The sequence below is a fragment of the Xenopus laevis genome, chromosome 3S, assembly GCF_017654675.1.
Source record: "Xenopus laevis strain J_2021 chromosome 3S, Xenopus_laevis_v10.1, whole genome shotgun sequence".
In the NCBI taxonomy this organism is placed as follows: Eukaryota; Metazoa; Chordata; class Amphibia; order Anura; family Pipidae; genus Xenopus; species Xenopus laevis.
The window spans coordinates 79,969,526-79,995,297 of record NC_054376.1 but is presented as its reverse complement, the minus strand read 5'-3'; the positions used below and the strand labels follow the sequence as shown (position 1 = coordinate 79,995,297).

The following is a 25,772-nucleotide window of genomic DNA, read 5'->3' as shown; positions in this document are numbered from 1 at the left end:
CACACTAAGCAGAGATTTTATTTTCATTAAAATGCAAAACAAAAAGATTTACACACTAAGTACAAAGGCCACATTGTCCATTCCAACAGCTACAGGATGTACTGTAAATGCAATAACTTTCAAACATATTTTCAACACCTTCTGAAATAATTTAACAGCAGCAAATAAAACAATTCTGCTAAATTAGTACTCACATCTATGACATCTTAATTTATTATAATTTAATTGCACATTTTAATACAGTAAATTGAGGACTTTCTTGGTTCTTTGCGCCACCAAAGCTGTTTTTTTTTGTTTCACTGCTGCTGAGTTCATTTAGCTGGAGGCGAAAGCACAAAATCTGCAGTTAATTCATGTTATTTTCTTTCCAGAATAACAACTTTGGGTGCTTTGCATGTGTGAATATCCACAGTTTCTATGCAGTCTTTGCATCGTACTGAGCAGCACCAGTGGAACTTGCACTCACATTTCAACATCTTGATGACACGAGCAGTGTTGTAGCCCCTCCCACAGCACATGACTTCACAGCTGTCCATGCCACGCGAGGTCTGATTGCAGATTCTTCCGGCTGTTCCAAGAGAACCTGCAATTTGTTTTCAGAAGAAAATAAGACTTCTTTCAACATACTGTAGGTATGAGTAAAAATGCAATCTGCTTTATTGCTATTAACATTGTCTTTATCAATGTTTGATACAAAGGAAAGATCAGGTGTCCATTTATATTCTGGGGGGATTGTGTCAAACAAAGTATGAAATTGCTATAAAAACGTAGGTCACAAATGATTTATTCTATGCATCTTTACTAGCATAGAGGCAGAACAAGCCCATGACAGTAAAGATCCTTTCCTGTGAACGTATCCTCTCTCCCAGTTGGGAGCTGGCTCTTCCCTCCCATCATTCATGTAATTACTACCCATGCTCAACATGTTACCAGAACTCAGTGTGTCCTGCTGCTGGTACCATTATTTACTGTAGGTAAACAAAGGTACCATAAACTACAGAGCAGAGGGTGACCAATTTGAAAGGATGTGCCTGCCTGTCACAAACAATCCAGTTCAGGTTTTCCCTACTGACTTAGCTTGTTGTTGTGGCATTGATAAGTCTTTGTCTATCAATCACTCTCATAGCTGCACCAATAATCAGTGTAAAATATCCATATAAATGGAAAGAAAGCAGAACGGTATAGGGCTTCCTTTTTATTAAAAAATGTGATTGCTGTTTGATTCATACGTGCATGATTTCTAACACTGTAATTATTTGATTCTTCCTAATCTCTCCTCCAACATCTGCTAACCAAAAAAGATAGATTTTTCCACTTTGCTGCCATATATATATACCTAAATGAGCATGCAGCCATCAAAAGTATACAGTACACATCTTCCCCACTCAACAGCTCCTTCACCTTAACAACTGTGGGACCTCTGCACATCTGGAATGTCTTACTTGCCTTCCTCACTCATTTATTAGCACCATATAAAGAATCCATTTAAGGGAACACACACACATTACCTTTCCCATGCAGAAAATGATTATTTAGTCCTCTCTACCAGTGTGTATTGAAATATGTGTTAGTGTTCATCTGCGGTATCAGTTTCTCTAATAATGTGGACACATACCCAGTGGGGTGCAGGCAATATCGTTACCTCATAAGTCTCAGCTTCTCTAATTGAAGAAACTGCAGTATTGTAATATATACGTTTCTTTTAATCTCACGTCAGATACATTACTCGCTGGAAATCGCCTTCTGCAGTTTGGTGCAGTTACACAATTAAAATGTTTTACACTGACACTAATACAAATGTATTTTAGGACATTTTGTCATCTCTGCTGGAAGCATAAGGGGCAAGACATACCATGTGCCATTACCCTTCTTCATAAAAACCCCTCCTACATGTGATCCGCTCACACAAATTCTGATAAACAAAACAAGATTCGACGAGTGTTTTATGTTATCTAATATCTCAAGCTCTGTTCTACCTATATTTAATACTGTATACTGTAAACCATAATATTTAGGACAACTAAAAGACTTTATCACTGTGGCTCCATTTTGCTAGGATCAGGCTTCTCATATCCTCGCTGCTGCGCGGGGTGGGCTCATGGGCAGTAGAGCAACGTTACGAAAAAAAACTAAAAGCTTATGTTTTTGCTCTATTGCACATGCTCATAACCCAGAGCAGCAGCAAGGACTGCAGAAACCCAAAGCAAGATGGCAGCATTCCCTACATTAGTACCCCAACCCAACACAATTCAGTAGGCCTTGTATTTGGTCCCTTAGATAATAGTTTTGGAACAAGACTTTACATGTGCATATAACATATTTAAGTGCATACAAATACTAGTATCTCCCCATTATGGGAACTAAACATTATTACAGCTATTCTATACATTGCCTAAAAAACTATTGAATAAATACAAATATATTACAGATAGCAACTAGGTATAGTTTTAGTTACAGAATCTATCACTCTGCACCACAGCTTATTTAATGATCATGTAGTGACAGGATATACAGATTTTATACAGCATTACACAAGATAATATGTACACAATAGTATCTAGCAGCTCTCTCTAGACCAAACAAAAATGTTCTATTACTTATTGGAATGTTGCAGGGAGAAGGTAATAAAATGAGGGAGAAGAAATCAAACATGTATCTATGAAAACATAGCAGGGATCATGGGCGTCCGCAGAAAATTTTGCAGGGGGGGGGGGCAAGTAGTTAAAGTAGTAATAAAAGTATTGCAAATAATTAATTTTATACCAATATTTTGGTGGCAAAGACACAAAACTAGTGTTAGTGTCAGCTAGTGTTAGCCTGCATTATTTATTCAATCAATCATAACATTTTTTAAAGCCGCTCACCTGTGACATACACACTTCTGCCCATTCCACAATAACAAGAGTTTTTAAAAATCGGAAAGAGCAGGGGCGCACATATGGAGCGACTGGAACTGTTGGGCAAATTGCTAAAGGTGAATGCGCAGAAATCTGTTGTTAGTGCAAGTGCGACAAGAATGCTGAGTATCATATAGCATCCTATAGATCTGATGGTTTTTACAAAGGAGGATTCAAGGACAGACATATATGAAGATCTGGGCTGCCAGATATAACTGCAACGCTTAGCTAAGGTGCTACTGTCCCATCCCAACATGCCAAGCAGGCCCAGGTCTCAGGGCATGCCCACGCAGCTGCTCTGTACCCCTCTGTGGGAGAACTGCTTCTAAGGGTGAGGCAGGAACCCGCAGCCATCTTTTCTCCCGGTGGAGACCGGGCAGGGCGCAGCGCCATACCGTGAAGGGGCGGGCTATGGCACGACGATCAGGGATTGGTGATCGTTGTGTCAATCATTGGGAATCTGACTAACGTGAATAACAGGAAGTGCAGATGCAGCTGCCTGCCACTTCTGCCCCACAGACACAACACACAACTATCGGATACAGAAGAAGGGGTTGTTCCAAAACTTATTGGTCAGCCTACAAATATGCAGTGGCCAAGATCTAGCTGGTGCTTGTGTGCTCAAGAACTCCCCTCTGCTATAGATGAGTCCTATGCTAAGCACTTATTTTCTAGGGTGGAACAGTGGTATTTACCACTGAGGTGCAGGATCGGGGGGGGGGCAACTGCCCCCCTTGCCCCTATGTGTGGAAGCCCATGGCAGGAATCATTTATAAAAGTCAGAGAAGGGTAGAAAGTGCACCTCACTGCTGTGAATGCTTGTGGATGAGGAAAAAGCTGTGCTTTCTGGATGAATGTGGCACCCCTTGTGCAGAGCAGGCATCCAGTTTGCTGCCTCTCTAGCCATTACCTGGCACCTCATTCAGGCACTGTCAGATACAAGGAGTTGCCCTATGGCAGACTCTAAGGAAAAGGGCTGTCTTGTGCCCACCAGCACTGTGCTTTTAAGGTAGAAAGCTCACAACCCAGACACATTTGCTCAGTGAATTATCACTAAGGGGAGCATTTTTGTGTCCCTTAATGCCCTGGCAGTTGTGTCTGGGGCACTGTGCCCACTATCATCTGTTATTGTAACAGAAATCTATGGATCACCTTGAAACAACGCACTGGAAGATAGTAGTTGAGGGTGGTGATCCTGGTAAGTTGGACAAGTTGGTGTGTAGAAAATGACAAAAACAGACTTGACAACTTTCAGGGACAGAGCATGGTAAAATGAACCAGCTGTACCATAATAAATCATGGCAGGTAATACCACCATCACATTTGACTTCATATTTGACCACATACTGCAGTGAAGAACAGCCTGCCTTCTTGGACTTCTATGTAAAGAGAACAAATATACAGTGGTGTGAAAAACTATTTGCCCCCTTCCTGATTTCTTATTCTTTTGCATGTTTGTCACACTTAAATGTTTCTGCTCATCAAAAACCGTTAACTATTAGTCAAAGATAACATAATTGAACACAAAATGCAGTTTTTAAATGAAGGTTTACGTTATTAAGGGAGAAAAAAAACTCCAAATCTACATGGGCCTGTGTGAAAAAGTGATTGCCCCCCTTGTTAAAAAATAACTTAACTGTTGTTTATCACACCTGAGTTCAATTTCAAAGGTTATAAAGCCATTTCTAAAGCTTTGGGACTCCAGCGAACCACAGTGAGAGCCATTATCCACAAATGGCAAAAACATGGAACCGTGGTGAACCTTCCCAGGAGTGGCCGGCCGACCAAAATTACCCCAAGAGCGCAGAGACAACTCATCCGAGAGGCCACAAAAGACCCCAGGACAACATCTAAAGAACTGCAGGCCTCACTTGCCTCAATTAAGGTCAGTGTTCACGACTCCACCATAAGAAAGAGACTGGGCAAAAACGGCCTGCATGGCAGATTTCCAAGGCGCAAACCACTTTTAAGCAAAAAGAACATTAAGGCTCGTCTCAATTTTGCTAAAAAACATCTCAATGATTGCCAAGACGAGACAAAAGTTGAACTTTTTGGAAGGTGCGCGTCCCGTTACATCTGGCGTAAAAGTAACACAGTATTTCAGAAAAAGAACATCATACCAACAGTAAAATATGGTGGTGGTAGTGTGATGGTCTGGGGTTGTTTTGCTGCTTCAGGACCTGGAAGACTTGCTGTGATAGATGGAACCATGAATTCTACTGTCTACCAAAAAATCCTGAAGGAGAATGTCCGGCCATCTGTTCGTCAACTCAAGCTGAAGCGATCTTGGGTGCTGCAGCAGGACAATGACCCAAAACACACCAGCAAATCCACCTCTGAATGGCTGAAGAAAAACAAAATGAAGACTTTGGAGTGGCCTAGTCAAAGTCCTGACCTGAATCCTATTGAGATGTTGTGGCATGACCTTAAAAAGGCGGTTCATGCTAGAAAACCCTCAAATAAAGCTGAATTACAACAATTCTGCAAAGATGAGTGGGCCAAAATTCCTCCAGAGCGCTGTAAAAGACTTGTTGCAAGTTATCGCAAACGCTTGATTGCAGTTATTGCTGCTAAGGGTTGCCCTACCAGTTATTAGGTTCAGGGGGCAATTACTTTTTCACACAGGTTTGGATTTCTTTCTCCCTAAATAATAAAAACCCTCATTTAAAAACTGCATTTTGTGTTTACTTGTGTTATCTTTGACTAATAGTTAAATGTGTTTGATGATCAGAAACATTTTGTGTGACAAACATGCAAAAGAATAAGAAATCAGGAAGGGGGCAAATAGTTTTTCACACCACTGTACAGTGAAACCAGGCTCCTAAGGGGCACAATGGACTTGTCTGTGACAATTACAAATATCCAGTTTTTCCATCTAATATTAAAAAAATCTATAACACAGGTAAGAGTTTGATCCTACATCTAAATTTGTCTGGAAATATACACATATAATACAGTATAAATGAACACTTAACTTTTAACATTCTTCTCTAAAATACACATTGACAGATAATGTTGCTTTAGCCTCATCCAGTGATATACACTCAGTGATCACATCATTGCTCTCCTTGCCTTCTCCTCGGAAGGACATGTTCTGTGTGACGCAGTCTGGGAGACATCAATAATGGACCAGGCTCAAAGTCACAAAATGACTCATCGCTCGGAAAACAGACATTGAGGGGAGGCTTCATCTAAAGTCCAGTGAGCAACCAGAGGGAAGGAAAACTGAGAATAGATTAAATATGGGGGATTAAGCTGTTGTCCCTTAAATGTTCTTCCTGCACATCATTATATTTGCTTTTAGAGATTCAACACCTTCTGGGTTCTGCCAAATTATTTATACTGGAAAATTACACAAGTGTTAAGTGCTTTCAGATTGAAGATTGTAGAAGCTGTTTGTGAAAGGTATTTCAGGAGGTGTAATTTTATATCTCTCTTGGGAGGGCATACAGTTAATAAACAGTGTCATTTAAATATGTGTAAAATCTGTTTAGTGAACAAAAAGTACGTTTCCAAGTTGGTCTTATCAACAGTTTACCATAACACAAAGGTTTAGTGGGAGCAGGGCTCATAATGGGGCCTGTTCAGTTTCCCTGTTCACTATCACTGCAGGTATCTTGAAATAGAGAGTCCTATAAAGCTGCAATGGGATATATCTCCCTCAGCCAATAAAGGGTAGTTTGTGATAAACTGGAGCAATTGCACAAACGGCAATAGCAGGAGTGATTATTATTTTGGATTAGAGTTTTGCATGCACATATATGCCAGCAAAGTGTAACATGAAGCCTTGGCAGTTGCTTGCCTACTTTATTCATCTACTAACTACACTGATCCTTTGAGTGTATTGGTAGCAATAGAGGTCTGTGTTTTTTAACCTGTATAATTATTTTAGCTGCATGGCAACTAAGCAGCATTGGACTCGGGGCCCACCAGGGCTGCTGGTCCACTGGCCCCCCTCCCAGAGCCGAAATATCCCCCCCCCTGGCCTCTGCGCCTACCTTCTGGGTTCAGGGAGGGAAGTTGCAAGCTGTTTTAGGACCAGCGGGGCCCACGAGGGCCAGGACCCACTGGATTTTTTCCAGTCCCAGTCCGACACTGCAACTAAGGTTATATAGTGTGGCTCCTTCAGCAGAATCCTGCATTTTAGCAAACAGATAATTTTATATTTAATTTTATAATTTGACAAGGATAAACTTTACGACTGTTCTGCAAGTTGGAGTGATATCACCCCTCTCCTTTAACCACCCCCAGCAGCCTGTCAACAGAACAACGGGAAGGTAACAAGATAACAGCTTGCTGAATAGCGCTCAATAGTAAAACACCCAAGTTTGTCCACGACTCCTCCAGTTACATTGAGTTAGACAAACAATAGCTTATCTGAAAGCAGTTCCATTGTGAAGTGCTGGCTCTTTTGGAAAGCACAGGATCAGACACAATAGCCTGAGATGACTGGCTACACACCAATATTAAAACTAAAAAAACACTTATTGGTTCAGGAATGACATTTTAAATGGCAGAATTAAGTATTTGCAATAGATAGGAATGAATGGGTTCAACAAGTTCAATCACTATGCTTTCGTCCAATAAAGCTGAAAATACAAAGACAAGATGTGTGATGAACTCCAGTCAGATGCAGTGGATTGCTGCAAAATTGGTTGTGTTTATTGAACACTACATTTTTCGAGACTAGCTCTTTATCAAGTGTAATAACATAGGAACACCATACATCTTAATATACCTTAAACTCCACCGCTCATTAGTGTTGACCCGATTCAGGTCATTGCTGACGGGCAATTATTCAACCTAGCCTTATAAGGGAAAGGAATAGAGTCCGACAATATTTATATTATGAATGTGATATTTACTACTTAACGATAAGACGGTTTCTATTTCTTAACTGACATTGAGATATCGTTTGATATCCTATGTTTGAACATAGCTAGCTCGTGGTAGGCTTTCTTATAAGCAGTACCTGGGTAATTGGTTTTAATAGTTTTTAAATTGTTATTTTACAGATTTACCCGCCACGAAATGGATAACTTGGAGTTGTACAGATTGTGTTCACGTCACTATGCACATGGAACTATTCTTATACTCTTATATTGTGGGACTCTTATTTATTACAGAATATTCCTTTCCCTGATAAGGCTAGGCTGTGAAGACAGAAAGCTGGGTTTTCTCACATCATTAGCAGGTATTACAGCAGCACCCTGCATAGATTTTCAGGATCCTAGACAATAAACAGAGGAAGGAATCTCAACTTTGGGGTGCTTTGGTGTCCTATTTTTAGTACAGCACTCAAAGCACAAAAAAATGTAACATGTAACTGCCCTTAGATAATATTTGTGTTCCTATTAGGCAAAACAGAATCTGAGCTAGAGGTTGCCAAATTGTGTACACACACTATGGGGCAAATATACTTACCTCCGATGTTGCGCCAGCATTGGCTTCGCTGCACTTCGCCAGGCGTAGATTCGCCAGGGCTGCACAAATTCACGAAGATCCGAAGTTGCGCACAAGTTACCAATCGTTTGCGGAGTTGTGCTATCGATGTTATGATCAGCGGTTCGAATTTATGCTAACGATGCCTAATATGCATACGGCGCCAAGTTAAAGTACAATGGACATATATGTAGCAGCAAATACATTACACTACACAAGCCTGGGAAAGTTTCATAAAATAAAATAGTTATTATTTTGAACTATACATGTGCCCACTGTGTAGTTTAGGTGCCATATGTTAGGAAATGTAGGGGGGAAGGAGGGTACCCCCAAAAAAAATTTACGACCTTTTTCAGGCTATCTCCCTTAAAAAAGTAAAAGACGCTTTTTTGGGGCTTAGAAAAAATTTCAACTTTTTTTGAAGCAAGTTCTATCTACTCTATTGCACTTCGCCTAGTCTGAGGTGGCGAAGTAAAGTCTGGCGCAAGAGGTAACGTTCACGAAAATCCGCAACTTAGTGAATTAGCGTAGTAACGTCCCTTTGCCAGAGCACAACTTCGCCTGCCGTAAGGGTGCGAAGTAGTGCTAGAGTAGGTCCACTTCACTAGCGAATTTACACCAGCGGCTGTTAGTAAATCGGCAAAGTGGCAAAATGACGTCACACTGCGAATTTTCACTAGCCACTTCGCCCTAAGTAAATTTGCCCCTATATCTTTCCAAATTCTACATGTATTGTATAAACTCTCTTATAGGCTAATTTTTCTTGATTGACCTTACAGTGCAAATGGCAACGTCTGCTTTACAGTTCAGTGAAGTCACATTTGGATTATCTCAGATTAATTTTGGTGGTGGGAACTGTATTTCTACTGCCTCTGAGTTTGCTAATAAATATTTCACTGGGTATATAAATAAAATCACCCAGCAGAATACACAGGAAATGAGAAGTAGGCTAGTCTGGAAAGAAACAGTGTGCAGAATACAATAAGGGTGAAGCAATGCTTTGGAATACTGGCAGTGACTGAAAAAGGTGCAGGATTCAGTAACTATGAGAAGATTTAGGACCAGGGCATTAAATAACTCCTCTTGATTTACAATGACAGGGACAGAGCATGAATATGGATGGTTAATCGAGAAGATGCAACTCATTTCCTACTGTGGTTCTGTGATTTTTATGTAGCATTACAATTCTTTAAGTCCTTTAATGCCAACTGACATTTGTGCTTCATATGCGTTTTTGAACATTTTGTGCCATTTCATTTCAGGGTCATTTTCTGGGGGGTTCTTTCAGGTTACCTAGATAAACAATACTTTTTACTCCCAGGACAAGCTAAACTTTCTAAATCTGCCTGAAGTTTTGTGGATTCCACCCTACAGTGGCGCTTGAAGGCTTGTGAACCCTTTTCTATAAAATTTTCTATATTTTTATATGAATGTGACCTAAAACATCATCTGATTTTCAAACAAGTGCTAAAAAGTAGATGAAGAAACCCTAGTTAAACAAATGAAACAAAAATAATATTTGGTCATGTATTTATTGAAAAAAAATTATTCAATAACATGTAAGACCATACGGATTCACTTACTTTTGTCACGCGCGTAAATGTTATTGGCTCATTTGTTTTCAATAAATACATGACCAAATGTAATATTTATTTTTTTCAGTTGTTTAACTAGGTTTTCTTCAAATACTTTTAGGACTTGTTTGAAAATCAGATGATGTTTTAGGTTACACTCATATAAAAATATAGGAGATCTTCAAGCACCATCATATTTAATAAAGTATATAAAATAAAATGACATATTTCTAATAATATTTGTAAATATATCAGGAACATTTTATTATATGAGCAAAAGCCCTATAACTCACAAGCATTCAAATACCAATATGTATAGTTTTATGCAGACTTCTGTAGATCCCCTAACAGTAAATAAACCCCAGAAAGCCATATAGGTTTGGAAAGGACACATTAAAATGGGTCAACATATGTTTTGATTTCAAATTTTATTATATGCATGAAAGGCCCAAGACTTATCTCTGGTTTAAAAATTCGATATTTAAAAAATATGATTGCAAGAGGTCTACTGAAAAGAAAAAAAAAAAACACTGAAAAACTAAAACAAAGCAGAAAGGAAAAAATCAATAATCAACAAAACCAAATTCAAAAAATACTGCAAACTGAAAATCCTAACTCCCCTAATCTAATTGTGAACATATTGTTTTGGGGAAAAAAACATGCAATCAGTAGCAGCACAGACCTGAAGATGCAATAAAATTTGTGAAAATGAATTAAAAATCCCAAAATAAATGTGTAAAATAAAATAATTGTGATTAGTACTGAACTATTCACACTACACTTGTAAATGCAAATAACAAGAGAAGATGTGTAAGTATACTTGACTAAAGCAAGATTTACCAGTTTTTTTTGTATCTTATTATTTTTTGTACAGGGATGATTTGCCTTTAATATGCTTTATATAAAGTTATACTGATTGCAGATCAGTAATAAACTTTTTATACTTTCAGTATTTGTCTGTATCTCACAAACTATAATTGGAAACAGATCACCAGCACACTCTCACATTGCATTTTGCTTCTGCTGTGACCTTACGGGGCTTGAAAAAAAAAAAAAACAGTAAAACACAGCATACTTACAAAACGATTGATAAAAAAAAGAGTGATGCTACTGTGGTTCATATATGGCTAGTAAAAATCTGTTAGCTTATCAGATCCTGCTCATTTAACCATATACGCTGATGGCAGATTTAGTAAGAGCTTGGAATTGTTACTAAGGTTAACCAGCCAATCAGGGAAAAAGTAATTAAACATTTATAAGTAGTGTTTACATTCTCTCATTTTAATAAGTCAGTAAAACATATTAGGATACATTCATTGTTCTGCCTTTTTTTCCTTCCTGGATACACGTCCTTGTGCTCCTCTCAAATACAGCTTGTAGGTGCCCCTCTCCCACCCTCTAACTTGTATGTCATTCAGACACTAGGGGGTATATTTATCAAAAAGTGAAGTTAGAGATCACCATAGTCCTCTAGAGTGAAATTCCGCCACTCTTCATTAATTTCTATGGGATTTTCACTTTCACCCATTGATAAATACTCTTTTATAATTAGAAATGAATGGAGAGTGGTGGAATTTCAATCTAAAGGACTATGGCGATCTCTAACTTCACTTTTTGATAATTATGCCCCTAAGTTAGGGAGCGCTGGCAGTTAGTAAGGGCATTGGGTTTGAGGGGCATAGTTCAATTATGGGTTGGACAAAGGTTCTAATTGGACGATTACTAAGCACGAAGTAGTGCTCTTGAAGTTGCTTCTGGTTCATAAGCCCTAATGTCTCCTTCAAGTAAAGGTAGGAGCACTGTGCTTTCCAACCCTAGCAACATATGCACTTTGTCCCACTTCCAACTGTCATCTGAGAACTGTACACACATAGCAATGCTGCCATGGGGCCCACATACTATAATGGCAAATTTGTCTATGGGCAGTTAACCATGGCAACCAATCAAATTGGTGTATTCATTGTTCTACCTGCAGCTGCCTTTAAAAGTCATTCACTGACAGCCCATAGGCAAATTTACCTGGTGTTGATAAATTAAATTGTCAATATGTTATCACATCTGTTCTGCTCATTGTACTCCTTCTAATTATTAACTACAAGGTGATTTAAAATAGGTGTGACAGGTGCAGTGAGGCCAGACAAAAGACAAAATATATTCTTTGTGTTTCCTTGTGATCTTTCCCTGCTACAGTCAAAGTTAGAAGGTCCTGATTCAAGCCTTGTGCGGGAGTCTCTGCCTTGACCAACTAAAAGCTGAACACGCATTGTATTGTTTTTTGTTGAATAAAACATGATCCTATGTATGTATTTGCTTTCTGGTTACCCTGAAAAAAGTTAGTTGGCTGGTACAGATGTCCTAGCATCACATGGCAAAATCTTCCATGGTTTTAAATAAAAAAAATCATATGGTTACTAAAGCAAGACCACCATTTAGAATGACATACACAAGCAATTGACAGTCACCTCCTGTCCAGATTTGGAGGGAACGATTCAGTCATGAGTTTTTTTAAGAATTTTGCAGAAGTACTTGGCACTTTATTCTTTACAGTTCATAAAAAATCCCTTTTAGATCACAGATACACCCTGCCTCTCAAAACTCAACATGGTTACATATATTTATATGTTAAGCCGGATCCTACCTAAAACAATTCCTAGTCAATAACCCATGGAATTATTGGTGCAGTCAAAAACAAGGTTTACTGGCAAAAAGTGAAATTTAAAAGTTTTAAGTGCTGTGCATCTGGACATCATGAAGCATTTACATATCTGCTGCACATGATAAAATATAATATGAAAAGCATTCGATGGTACACTCGCTAAAAAAATAGGTGACCAAGGAAAACTAATTAAAAAATTAGATGTTTCTAGACAGAGAAAGATCAGAGCTTTTGATAAATAGTTTCCACATAGAATTCAACTTTCATTTTTTTACAGCAATAATACTAAAACCCAAAGAAGAAATAAAAACCAGCTGTAAATATCATTGTCTAAATTATTATTATTAAAGGTAGTTGGTGAATAAACCCTTAAAAGTAATAAGAAAATGTGCATATAATGCTCTTACATAAAGTATTAAGCAATACAATGTAGAAGGGGTACATAGTATTTTAGACTCACTTTTTATACCCCCCCCCCACTCTATTATTTTGGCAACTTTCACATGCCAGTTTAATGCTATAGAAAATCTTTAATCCTATAAAATCATTCCAATAGAGGCAATGGTGAGTCTCTCACATAATCATTCAGGGTAACACAAAAAGGAAATACAACATTGCAAGTCAAATCCTAATTAATTCAAACCACAAGCTGAAATTAGCTGCTTCAGCTTAACGATAGGAAGACGTCATTTTTCAATGTGACCTTAAACCAACATTCAATATCAGACTTATAATTGAAATTCAGAGAAAATAGCAAAGTTTGAGAGGAACATTATGAAATCAGGTTAAGTGCATCTTTGCTTATTTCATTCCCTAAGTGCTCTTCTTGTTTCAGCTTATTCCATGTAAATCTGACATCATAATCAATATATTTCAAGTTTTGATATACAAGAATATTTGGAATCTTGAAATGAAGTCACCACTGATCTAACATTAGAAAGAGTTGTTTCATTAGTGCCAATAAATACGTCACTCCATTTATCCAAAAGATCCTGGAAAGAAAAGCTCTTCATCAAAATTCTACCTGTTGAGTACTGTGGATTATATTAATTGCTTTGCATGTTGAATAGTAATATGTATACAAGTTCATTCTAATGAGTCCTATGCTTCAAACTATATGATTTCTAAAGTAGTCCTTAAAGGAAAACTTTACCCTAAAACAAATATAGCTAGAAATGCGATATTTTCTATACTATACTTACAGCACCAGCTTAATGTTTCAGACTCTTTGTAACAGTAATGATTCAGGCCTTAAAAGTTGTGCACAGGGGGTCACCGTCTTGGATTTTGTAAGGAGTGTCAGTGACACTCCACATGTGCAGTGTAATCTGGGCAGCTGTCGAGAAGCTTAAAAGAGAAGGAAAGGCTTGGTGCACTTGGGAGTTCCAAATGTTAGGCACCCCCAAGTGATTGTATTGACTTACCTGAAATCCCAGGCCTGTGCTCCTATCAGCAGAAAACTGCACCGGCCCAGGGTTATACCAATGAGCACCACAGAGTGATCTTCTTCCGTCCTCCTCTGTCTTCGACACGGCTGTGCATATGCAGTAGAACGAAAAGCAGAACTTTAACTAAAAAGTCGGCTATTTCGTTCAACTGTGCATGCATTTCTTGAAGAAAGAAGAAGACGTAAGTGGAACGCTCCATGGTGCTCACTGGTATAACCCCTGGCAGGTGCAGTTTTCTGCCAATAGCAGCACCGGCCTGGGGTTTCAGGTAAGTCAATACAATCACTTGGCTGCCCTTTTATTAGACACCAGTGGGATCACCTGACTATAGCTGGGAAGGGTGGGAGCTACAACAAGGAGCTGGTCACTGCTCCTGTATAACTATAACAAACAAGGGAAAGTTGTGCTCACAACTTTCCCTTATATCTATCTATCTATCTATCTATCTATCTATCTATCGAAAAATATAAAGGGAAAATGCTAAAATGTTTCAAATACAGAGATGTTTCAAATATAGTTGCCACCTGTCCAGTTTTCACCCAGACAGGCCGACATTTTTTTTTCTGATGGCGGCCCTGATTCGAATCAGTCAGTTACAGCAGGTCAAGGCCTCACACAGCATGATCGTGTTATTTTCAGCCAAATCATATATACACACACACTTTGTACTACAGCAGTCAAGGCACAGTAAAAACATAAAAAACTTTTTTCTTTAAAAATAATTTGGAAACACGGACAGGACATTGAAGTTAAGGGCCTGGGGATCAGCCAATCGCCCCAGACAGCATCCACCCCACCCCTTACATTGACCACCCGCCCCCTGCCCAGAGTTAGGCTATAGAAAAGATTATTTAAAAATAAGGCCAATGACAGGCAGCACATGTAGTTTCAGGTGCTTCTTCACCGGCAAAAATACGGTGGCAGAGAATACACCCAATGTACTATAGCCCTTAAAATTTACAGGGATAATTATTTTTGACTTATAAGGCGTTAATCCCACTTTCTATGGGAAGCCTATGTCAAGAAAAAACGTCTTGTGTGCAAAAACACAACAAAAAAAACAATCTCATGATGCATTATAATAAATGGCCACTAACGCCAAGCTTCCCTTGAAATTCCACTGTTAGGGGTATGATATTATAATGATTCTTCACAATATGATTTATTTTTATATATATATAAATGTTTAGTTTGCTTCCTCTACCTAATATCTGTTTTTTTTTAGACAAATAGCCTTGCTGTGTGTCACTAGTTCATTAGAATCAGGGCTGCCATCAGTTGAGGCAGCTGTCCTGGGCCCAGTAGATTTTCTTTCCAAAAGGGGAGTCTGGCTGTACTGCACTTCCCGGATTAGCTGGGCCTCCCTTGAGTTAAAAAGCAGGGCATTGCCGCTGAAGAGCCGAACCTGTCGAGCTGAGCTGAACCTGCTGATTAAATTTGAAAAGCTGCCATGGCCATTTTTTTTTAAATCTTCTATGGGGCCCCTGGCCACCAATGGCTTTTATAAATCTTTGATGAGGCCCCTGGCCACCATTTTTTTAAACTTCTATGAGGCCACCAATGTTGTCTTTTTTTTTTTTAACTTTTCGGACTGGGCCCAGTGATTTCTGATGGCAGCTCTGATTGGAATCAGTCAGTTACAGCAGGTCATGCCTGAGCATATTGTTTGCAGCCTAATCATATGCAGACACACACAAACACACACACACCTTGTCAGCAGTCAAGGCACAGTAAAAACATAAAAAATACTGTTTTCCCTAAAATAATAACAAATTCTTACACAAACTGACCTTGGCTGTGAATTCCTTCACATTGAAGGGTTATCAAGCTCACACCTTGGCTTGCAGGGCTTGTAAATTGTTCTGAATATGAAGAGCTTGATAAAGCAACAGTAAAATGCTGAAATGACAGGAATAAGCAATATCCCGTTCTCTTCTTTCACTATATCTATAATAAACGTAGGGAAATAACTTACCAACATCTCTGTCTCTGACACAATAATCAGGGGAGTTCTCGAAGTACACCAAATCATTGTTTGTAGGTTTCTTAAATTGTTTGTTTGCTACTGTAAATCCAGTCCCATCTTGATTCATCACTACTTGTATGGCTCCATTATATTTTTTGCGAAGGTAGTCACCTGATTTTCTGAAATCTCCCATAGCCATCCAACATGTCCTGACTGTACAAGATCCACTCACCCCATGGCATTTGCACTCTTGCGTCATGAACCTCTTTACAGCCTGCAGCAACACATCAGAAGAATATATAAAAATGAAATGAGCGCAGTTCAGTCCTAGGCACAAAAAGCCACACAAGAAATAAACTAGTAATGCTTACAGATCGGCTACAAAGCACAATCTGATCACTCAGCACCTGGTTCATGACCTCATTACATGCACTTATAAAATGCTTTTCTACAGCTGCCCTGCTCCTCTGGAATTCCCTTGCACTTCCCATTGCCATTTTTTATCGGCATTCGATCTCTTAAAACGCATTCCTTCAGGAATTCTTAACCTCATTTACCCAAGCACTGTATCCACTCTTTTTTTATGAAACCCAATAAAGCCACTGCTGCCTCCTGTTTCACTTTATAATTCCACATATCTAACTACATTTTGCCTAAATATCAATATTTTTTCTCCCTCCTCTGGATTGTAAACTATAAGGAACATAGTCAATTGTTCCTCCTGTAACCTGTAAATCTCTTTCTGTAGAGGTTTCTGTTTTGATTACACTTATTTCTAATGTCTAACTGCCTGCTGATCAGCTCAATTAGCTAACAGGCTGATAGGTAGAGCATCTCCTTGTGTGATAAGCTTTAATTAGCACTGTATATCAGGAGTGTCTATACCTTACTAATGTGAGGTCTACTTTTAGTGATGTTGTCAATTATGATCTACGTCCATAAAAGCAGTTACCATTCTGTTCCATGGAAAATATTACTTCAGTATTATGTTGATTTTTGAGAAAATGTATATTGCTAGATTTAATAAACAAATATTTCTTATGTAACCATAACATAATAAATATCTGAATGAAAAGCATGAAATAGGAGGGTGATTTAGACACACTGTTTGTTGACAGTCTTGAGATCTACTGGTCACTACCTAAAGGTCTACTGGTAGATCCCATCTACTTTTTTGGCACCCCAGCTGTAGATCTTTTAGGGCATATGTACATCCCTAAAATTATCTCAGAATTCCAGTTTCATTGCAGCCACAAAGGGGCAAGTGCTCTTGACACAATTGCACCACACCTACCACAATATCGTCCCATTTGCCAAAATGAATGCAACTGCATCTGCAATTATTATTATTAACATGTATTTATATAGCGCCAACATATTGCGTAGCACTGTTCCCCACAAATCAGGTCAAGTTGCACCAGTTTTCCCCAGTGTCAATTTGGAACGGAGGGCAGGAAGGAATGAACAGCGTTGATTGCACCTATACAGAAGTGCAAGGAGGGTATTTTGACGAAAGTACATGAAAGCAGTGTTACCTGTTGTACTGGAGAAATTGAATTCAAGATATAATTAGCCTTTCAGCAACCTAATTGCACTAGGAATGGGTAGCTACTAATGGCCAGCTACTACTTAACACTGATGGGTGGTGTTTTGTTTAGAAGCAAGCTCTGTATTACATCCTTAAACATCAAAGAAGATATAGGTAATGGAGTGATAAACAAAATGTTTAAAAGCTGGTATTTCCCTATTAAAATATATTGGGGGGCTGAAGGATACATTTTGCCATGAACACATTGACTTTAGTCCTTTGAAACTAATATTGATGGTACCTTTCTTCCAGCTCTGTTATTGTGAAGATTCATCAGTGCTCTGGCATCTTTACCCTTTCTTTCTTTGGCATCCACAAATGTTCTGGCAAATCTAATGCCATAATCGATGTTATTGCTGCAGCCAACCCAGTCAAAACTGCCTTTGCTGTCTTTGGAAGACCCTTTCATCATAGGATCACAGGAGCAGGACTTCAGCTCTCCCTGGCTGCATGCTCTAGTTATAGCAAATACTATTCCAGCAGAAGATATTGCATGGACAAAGGCTGACTCTCTACTGCCTTAAGAAAAGGGGATAAAAAGATTTTAAGATTATTTTTTATGTCCCATGGCAGACATGACATGATAAAACTGTCAGCCACAAGTGGGAGTAGGGAATAGGCAAGTAGGTAATAAAAAGTTTAACAGTTGTTCTCTTCTACTACATCATGTAGTTGACTGCTATTAGATATGTTAATCATTAAAAATTGGCTCTGGTTGCAAATGAGATATCACAAACAAGCAAAAAAATAAGGGTACAACAAAACAACAAAAGATTTACCTCCAAGGCACACATTTCTTCACCATACTGAGCTGTTTTTTGCATAGCAGAGAAGAGAGGGTAGTTCAAGTTTTTAATCAAGAAAGGGATATGAAAAGGATATGAATATATCTAAAATGTGAAAATTTAAATCAGTGATGTTCACATTTAAAAAGTGATTTTTTTTCCAGAATTAGAATTTTTTTTGCATAAATTTGATTGCGTTTTTTCGGGGCATAAACTCGATCATTCGAGTTTTTCCCCATTGTTTTTCATTCGAGTTTTTGACATTCAGATTTTTACATAAATACGCAAACATTCTAAATTCAAGTTTTTAGAAAAACCCTCACAAATTTGATTCTTGATAAATATGCCCATTAGGTTTCGGTCAGGAAGACTAGGAAAGATTTCAGACACAACTGCCAGGAAAATTTGTCAGGATGTAAAGAAAAACTTACAAGCAACTTTAATTAAAATGCAGGCCTCTCTGAAACAAAGTGCAATGGCTGTTTCCGCATGCACAATAAGAAGTAATGGGCTGCTTGTCTGGGTGGGCAGTCAAAAAGTCATTGCTGCACCAATGCCACAAAACGGCCTGCTAACAATTCTCCAAACAGCACTTAGAGACGTCTTAAAACTTCTGGAATAAAATCATTTTAAGTGATGAGACCGACATTTTACTTTAAAGGAAAACTATTCCCCCCAAACAATGTAGGTCTGCATAAAAATATATTGCAAAAAACAGCTCAAATGTAAAACCCTGCTTCATTTAAATAAACCATTTTAAAAATAATATACTGTACTACCCCTTGGGATCCTAGGACTCATGGTATACACAAACAAACCAAACAAACCATGCATGCATGAGCCAATCAATGGAAAAAAATCTGTATTTTGCTTCCACACTTCTTCCTGTTACAGTTAGAGCTGTAGTATTTTTGGTCAGGTGATCTCAGCACAAAGACCATCACAAAATGGTTATTCAAGGCAAGAGATGGGCAATATATTCCAGTTTGATAAGATTCTGTAATTTGCCACTTAATTTGAAATACACTATCTGTTGCTTAATTTAGGGGGTATTGTTTTACTTTAAACACTGGGGTTCATTTATCAACACTGGGCAAATTTGCCCATGGGCAGTTACCTATAGCAACCAGTGATTAGCTTTTTAAAGCCAAGTGCAAGTAGAACAATGAAAGCAACAATTTGATTGGTTGCCATGGGTTACTGCCCATGGGCAAATTTGCCCAGTGTTGATAAATGACCCCCACTATGTTTAGCGAATGGGCAACAAGGCCTATGAAGAGAGGCACGCTGTTACTACCATAAATCATGGAGATGGATCTCTGCTGTTTTGGGGGGAAGTGACTGGCAGGGGCACAGGGAATTTATCAAAATTGATGGCAAGATGTATGCAGCATATTATTAGAATATACTGAAGGGGACTATGCATTTCTGATACCAGAGCATGGGGTGCACTTGGGGCCTGGTGATGGTGATGACCTGAGTCATATGGCCTAGTCGACCAGTCAGTCAGACCAACAGTCAGACCATAAGAAAAAATGAAGGTTCTGGAGAGGCTGTCACAGTTTCCTCAACATCACTGAGCCACTTTGGGGAGATCTCAAACATGCAGTCAATGATAGACAACCAGAGAATGCATAGAACCTTGAGGTTTTCCACATGAGAAAATAAAAGGCAAAAATGCCTGCAATGAGATAAAGGGCATTGTACAACCCTCCTGCTGACAACTCAGCCGAGAACCATAACTTCTGTGCAATTCAGAGCATCTACCGTGATTAAAATGTCAGCACAATGTATTTTGCATTTACCCTAATACCACCTCAGATTAAATCTGACTAAATAGTAGAACCTGTATGTATAAACATACTTGGCATGTCTGTTTACTGTGCTGTGGTCTAATATGCAAGTATTACTGCCTCGATCATAAGCTCTTTTATTTGTGTCCATATTAACAACATTGGGCTGCCCTGTATGTAGTGCCCTCAACATGGACAACTGATTTATAGATCTACATTCCATAGACAGTTTCTCATCCATCAGTTTAAATGCTGTCTCCTCTTTCACTTTGTAAAGACATGGTAGACAGACAACCAAGCAATGTGGTGTAGCCCGCTCGCACAACCCTGGCCTTCAGCAATTCGACGCCTGGTGCACGGTGTTGGAGGGATCGGCACCCCCCTCAGCAAATTGTCCAAAGAAGACACTGGCACACAGAGGCTAGTAACAGCAGGGTTATACCCTTGCGTGTTTATTCTGCAAACGTGCAAAGTTTCGGGGTCAGACCCCTTTGTCAAGCAGACAGACAACCAAGCCACAGACATCTAGTGGTAAGTTGTTGGTATTGCACTTTGTAGAAAAATATAAACTTCTCTTTAATAATGTAACACTACAGACAGAGGAATTTACATTGAGTAGTGGTACACCAACACTGAGGGGGAACTGAAGTTTTAAAACACTTGTTTTGACATTTTTTTTGGAACTAAAACACTGGATTCAAAATACCACAACTGTTTGAAGTGTGCCTTTGATTAAAATGGCTTAATGTCATTTCACAACTATCAATGAAATGGATAACTTACAGCTGTTTTGAGATATCTCTGCTTGATGTTTTTTTCTGGAAGTATTCACCTGGTTAATATTACTTTATGTAGATTTCAAATGAATTACCCCAGAAATATACCCCATTATAATAAAATGTGAAATGAAAGACTTACTTCGTAATATCAGCTTTCCAAATAAGCTTTGATCCTTCTCCATGATAGTGCAGTTCCAGCGATGATACCGAAATTGATGTTGACATTCTGTAGCCCACTCAATTACCCCCAGTCCTATAACCTGCATGATTTCTGGATAACGTTGGCAAAGCTGCCGCTGGCGAGTTACCAAACCAGGTATATTATTGCACATTACTCGTGAAGATGATGAGGAAGTAACAACAGCTCCCATATACCTGCACATACATATACACAGAGTGTCATTAAATGTACTATGTCACTAAAATAGATTAATGGCAGAGGTAAGAATTTTTAGTTTAAATCCCCTTTACTATACAGTATTTGGTCAGGGCTACTCTTTGCCTAATTACAAAATATGTGAAAACATTGTTGTACCGCAATTCAACCGTAGTTGGACAGTAGAATATTTAAGGCAGTAAATACGTGTTCAACCCAAAATCTTACCCTAACTGATCTTTAGGTGGTGATTTTAGGTGTGTCTTAAAGAGCAAATAAGCATTCTCTACAAATTTCAAACAAACCTTCAAGCTCCCCCTCCATGGTGGAGGCAGACAGATATACACTATGCATTTGGTACAATGACAGTATATATATGTGTATTCTTCTCCAGTCCTCCAAAGGTAAAAGTGGCAATCCATGCAACATTCTGGTGTTCAATTGCTGTGTTAATGTGAGGCCACTACACATTATAACACCTTTTTTTGTTGGAGGATTCATTTTTGCATTGCCCACTGTTCATCATCACAAAGATCTACAGACTGCTTTAGTATAGTTTGTCATTGTGTATGTACTTATGATGCACTGTATTCCATATTTTAATTCCAGTGTGAACCCCACCAAAGACATATTTTTTAAACAGTCACTTTTTTTACTGCATGGAATTGCTACACTTACATTATTATTATTAACATTTATTTATATAGCGCCAGCATATTTCACAGCGCTGACACTTCATTAAGAAAGGGATCTTAGCATTAATCTTTGTACATTATAAGATATGGTGGTAGCATCATAAATGACAGCGTGTCACTAATATCCATGGTTTATTTTCAATTTTATTTTAGGCCATTCGCTATGAAGGTACAGTGCATTTTTCTTTCAAATCATTAAACTATAAGGTATAGTTTTGATGGGGTCTGTACTGATTATCTCTCTGTTCCTAAATATGAAGGTTTTTATAAGTACAATATCTGTAAGGTATTTTGCCACTATAAAATTAGATCATTATATGACCTTTTTTTCACCAAAAAAAAAATGAATGCTGTGAGATGTTGTGCCTTAGAAAACAATGTAATATAAATGCAAAGGTTGCTTCATACTCAACTAAATTGGCCTACTTAGAGCAAAATAGCAAACCTATATTGCCTATGGGAAATGACACATACATCTTTTTCATCTGCATAAAAGCCCCTTCAAGGCATTTCAACACAATTACATGGAGATGGCACAGGATTTCAGTTGTTTTGTTACCTATGTTTTAATAGTAAAGAACAAATAAAATAGTGGAGTATACCTGGACCCTACAGTTGTAACTCCAAGCAGGTAGTATAAAGTAGTAACTGGAAGCATGAGGATCAGACCCTACTTAGACAGAATGAGTTGCTCAGTTAAGCCAGTTTGAGGTTCAGCGCCTGAATAATAAACAGATATCCTGAAATTCAAGCTGAGGGAAAAGGTGTGACAAAGCAGCAGCAGCAAATACCAAATATTAAAGGCTTATGAGATGTAATCGTTAGACTGCAAGTTACTGCTAAAACGAAGCAGAAAAGACTGTTTGAAGGCATGTCTGCTTCAGAGCAATAAAAAATTGAAGTTGCCCATGGACCAGCCTTATAATTAGCATATTAACAAAAAAAGAAAAAAAATCTCTGCACATCCTACAAGTCTTTAATGAATTAAAGAATGCTTAAATACAGTTCTTTAACATATTCTGCACTTTTATTCATCAGTATTTGCTTTGTCTATTTCTATTGTCCTTGTTTTGAAATTTTCCAAAATATTTCATTTAGTCTGGCACTTCTTTTTCATCACAATCTCTTTTTCCCGCTAGTTCTTCTTTAACCTGACTAATCATAGTACTCTTTATTGAATTCCACAAAAGTAACATCACACCTATCTTTTTATCACTTAAAGCACATTAATCTAAGATAGTTGTTGACCTCTCTCAAAAGAAAAGTCCCATTCCATCTTACACTGACTCTGCTGAAGGCATCACCCATTTATTCAATTATAAAGGGGTTCATATTAAAAAGCCTTCAGAGCATATCAATATTTGTGCAGAAATTCCCATGGGATGGGAAGTAAGGCTATTGGATCACCATTATAATACAGAAAAAGAATTTATATCGGCTCAAATAGTCCTATATCTAATAATTGAAAACGGGAAAAGGAAAGGAACAAAAGTTCTCTAAATGTGCAATGAATGAAAAATTCAAAGAAAGGTGAGAATCAATCTTATGACTCATTTGAGCTCACCCTTAAACTCTTTTGACCCAGGTGTGTAAGAAACCCCGGGTCCAGCACATAGATTCAATCCCGCAATTAACTCAATCACGGCTTAATAAGGAAGAAGCACTCACCGAACGTGCAGGGTGGCCCGGGTGCATCGCCCCGAACCCGTAGCTGGGGTGAGTAAGGAAATGTGCAGAAAATCGGCAAGCACTCCTGGAGCCACTCGTAGGTAAAAACATGCCTATGACTACGTATCGGTAAGATACGAAACGCGTCAGGATTCCATGTTTTAACCGACTGAATAAAAGCTGTTTTTACCTACGAGTGGCTCCAGGAGTGTTTGCCGATTTTCTGCACATTTCCTTATTGGATCACCATTAACCACAATATCTCAGAAACACTGGCTGCCCTCCCTTCTTTCCATCGCTAGTGCAGAGTTCTGTGTCACACTTTGTGCCGGTACTGTAGCATACTGATATGACTTGGAATCCTCTCACATAGACTTTGCCATTCCTATACAATAGAACAGAAAGTGACAGAGGTGAGGTATATTCAGCTCCCTTGTGCAGAAAGAGCAGAGCTCTGGGCTGATGGACGGTGCTTGCAGAATGGGTGGGTTTAGATTTTCTTACACTGATGGATGGAATGATGTCATAATAGAAGCAGAGTAAGAATAGGGAGGGTTATAGAAATAGTTTTGATTGACAATTAAACCCTGAAGTCACCTTTCAGCAACATTAAATCCAAATTTGGAAAGGCACCTTTAGAGACAACTTCAGCTTTTCACCAGATCTCTAAAAAATGGAAAAACAGAATAGGTATTTTTCCCCCCATCATTTTATGTGACAATGTAATGTGAACAATTATAAGCAAGTAAAAAATGTACAGCAATAAAGTCTACTTAAGCAAAGTAATAGTGAACTTAAAAAGAGACAGCCCGATAAATCACTGTCTAATCATATAAACATAGAGGATGACGTAAGATTATATTAAGTTCTATTGGCTGGTTTAGGAGGAGGAAAAGAAAACAGTCAATGATCAAGCTGCTGAATTCCAATGTCAAGCAATGGCACACAGTAAAATCTGGAAATATAAATGCAGGTATAGGATTTATTATCCAGACATCCAGTATCCAGAAATAACCGTAATATATGGGAACCAAAAATTTCCATTTTTATCTTTCTTTTTTTTTAAATAATAAAACAGTATATAGCTAAACTATCCCATTGGCTTTCTTAAGGTCAAGTAGCCTTAAGGGAAAAGTGCTCCAAATAATGGAGAGACCCCTTGTCCAAAAAAGCCCAGGTCTCAATAATTTCAGGTAACAGATCCCATAACTGGATTTGAAGTACTAACATAATAATAATAATACTTTTTATATAATTTAATTGTTCTATGTCAAAATTATTGTTAGCCCCTTCTTATGAGTTTATCAGATGCATTACTAGAGTTCTCTCCAATACCTAACTCAAGAACACATTCATTGGCCAATATAGTTTGTTTCTAAAATGTGACTTTAACAGGTGAACATTGTTATGAGCCGAAACTGTGGTGCACTCTATGGGGCAGAAGAAAATGCTTCATAACTATGTGTTTCATTTAGTCACCTACTAGGCAAACCAAAATGGGAAGATGAAACTGTGCAAAACTAGATTAGCCTATCTGAATTTTTTTTTGGGGGGGGGACTAAAAGCTTTCCAAGTTGCATTAGATACTTCTTTTCTTTATTATCTAATGTATTATGTGCAAGAAACGCTGCTGCGATAAATACCTTAGTAACCATGCTTTGATAGCAGAGCAGCATCACTGCTGTTTACATTCTCCTGTCGATTTTATAGCTTCATTTAAAATGTTATTAATGTTATTAATGAATGCACTGCAAAGAATGTAACTTGGAAAACTAAAATAACCCCTGGAAAATCAGACAAAACCACAAATAGTCACAGTTTAATTTACATAAGTAAATTCATAAACTATCTAGTAGGTATAAGAATGCTCTTTTTTCTGTTTCCGATTCCTGAAACGAATGTGAAGCTGGTAAGAAAGTCTTTAGAACACACATAACGACTTGCAGATTCTTGAAGTGTGCTATTCAATAAGCCATTAAACAGAGTATTACACAGACTCAACAGTGCAAACTAACTTACCACCATGAATTAGCAGCTTCAGGTGTGAAGAAGAGCAACGTTGAAGGAAGAAGAAGAAACCAGATGTCCAGCAGCAAGGGGTTCAT

At 38.3% G+C, this 25,772-nt stretch overlaps 1 protein-coding gene across 1 annotated transcript; it reads right to left on the bottom strand.

The window, feature by feature from the left end:
- Positions 1–25,772, bottom strand: LOC108713107 (protein Wnt-2). Its single transcript, XM_018255869.2, has 5 exons — positions 25,687–25,772; positions 21,068–21,303; positions 17,813–18,090; positions 15,993–16,257; positions 1–583 (listed from the first exon to the last, which is right to left on the bottom strand). The coding sequence occupies exons 1-5, from the start codon at positions 25,770–25,772 to the stop codon at positions 357–359; spliced, it is 1,092 nt and encodes a 363-aa protein (XP_018111358.2). The 3' UTR covers positions 1–356.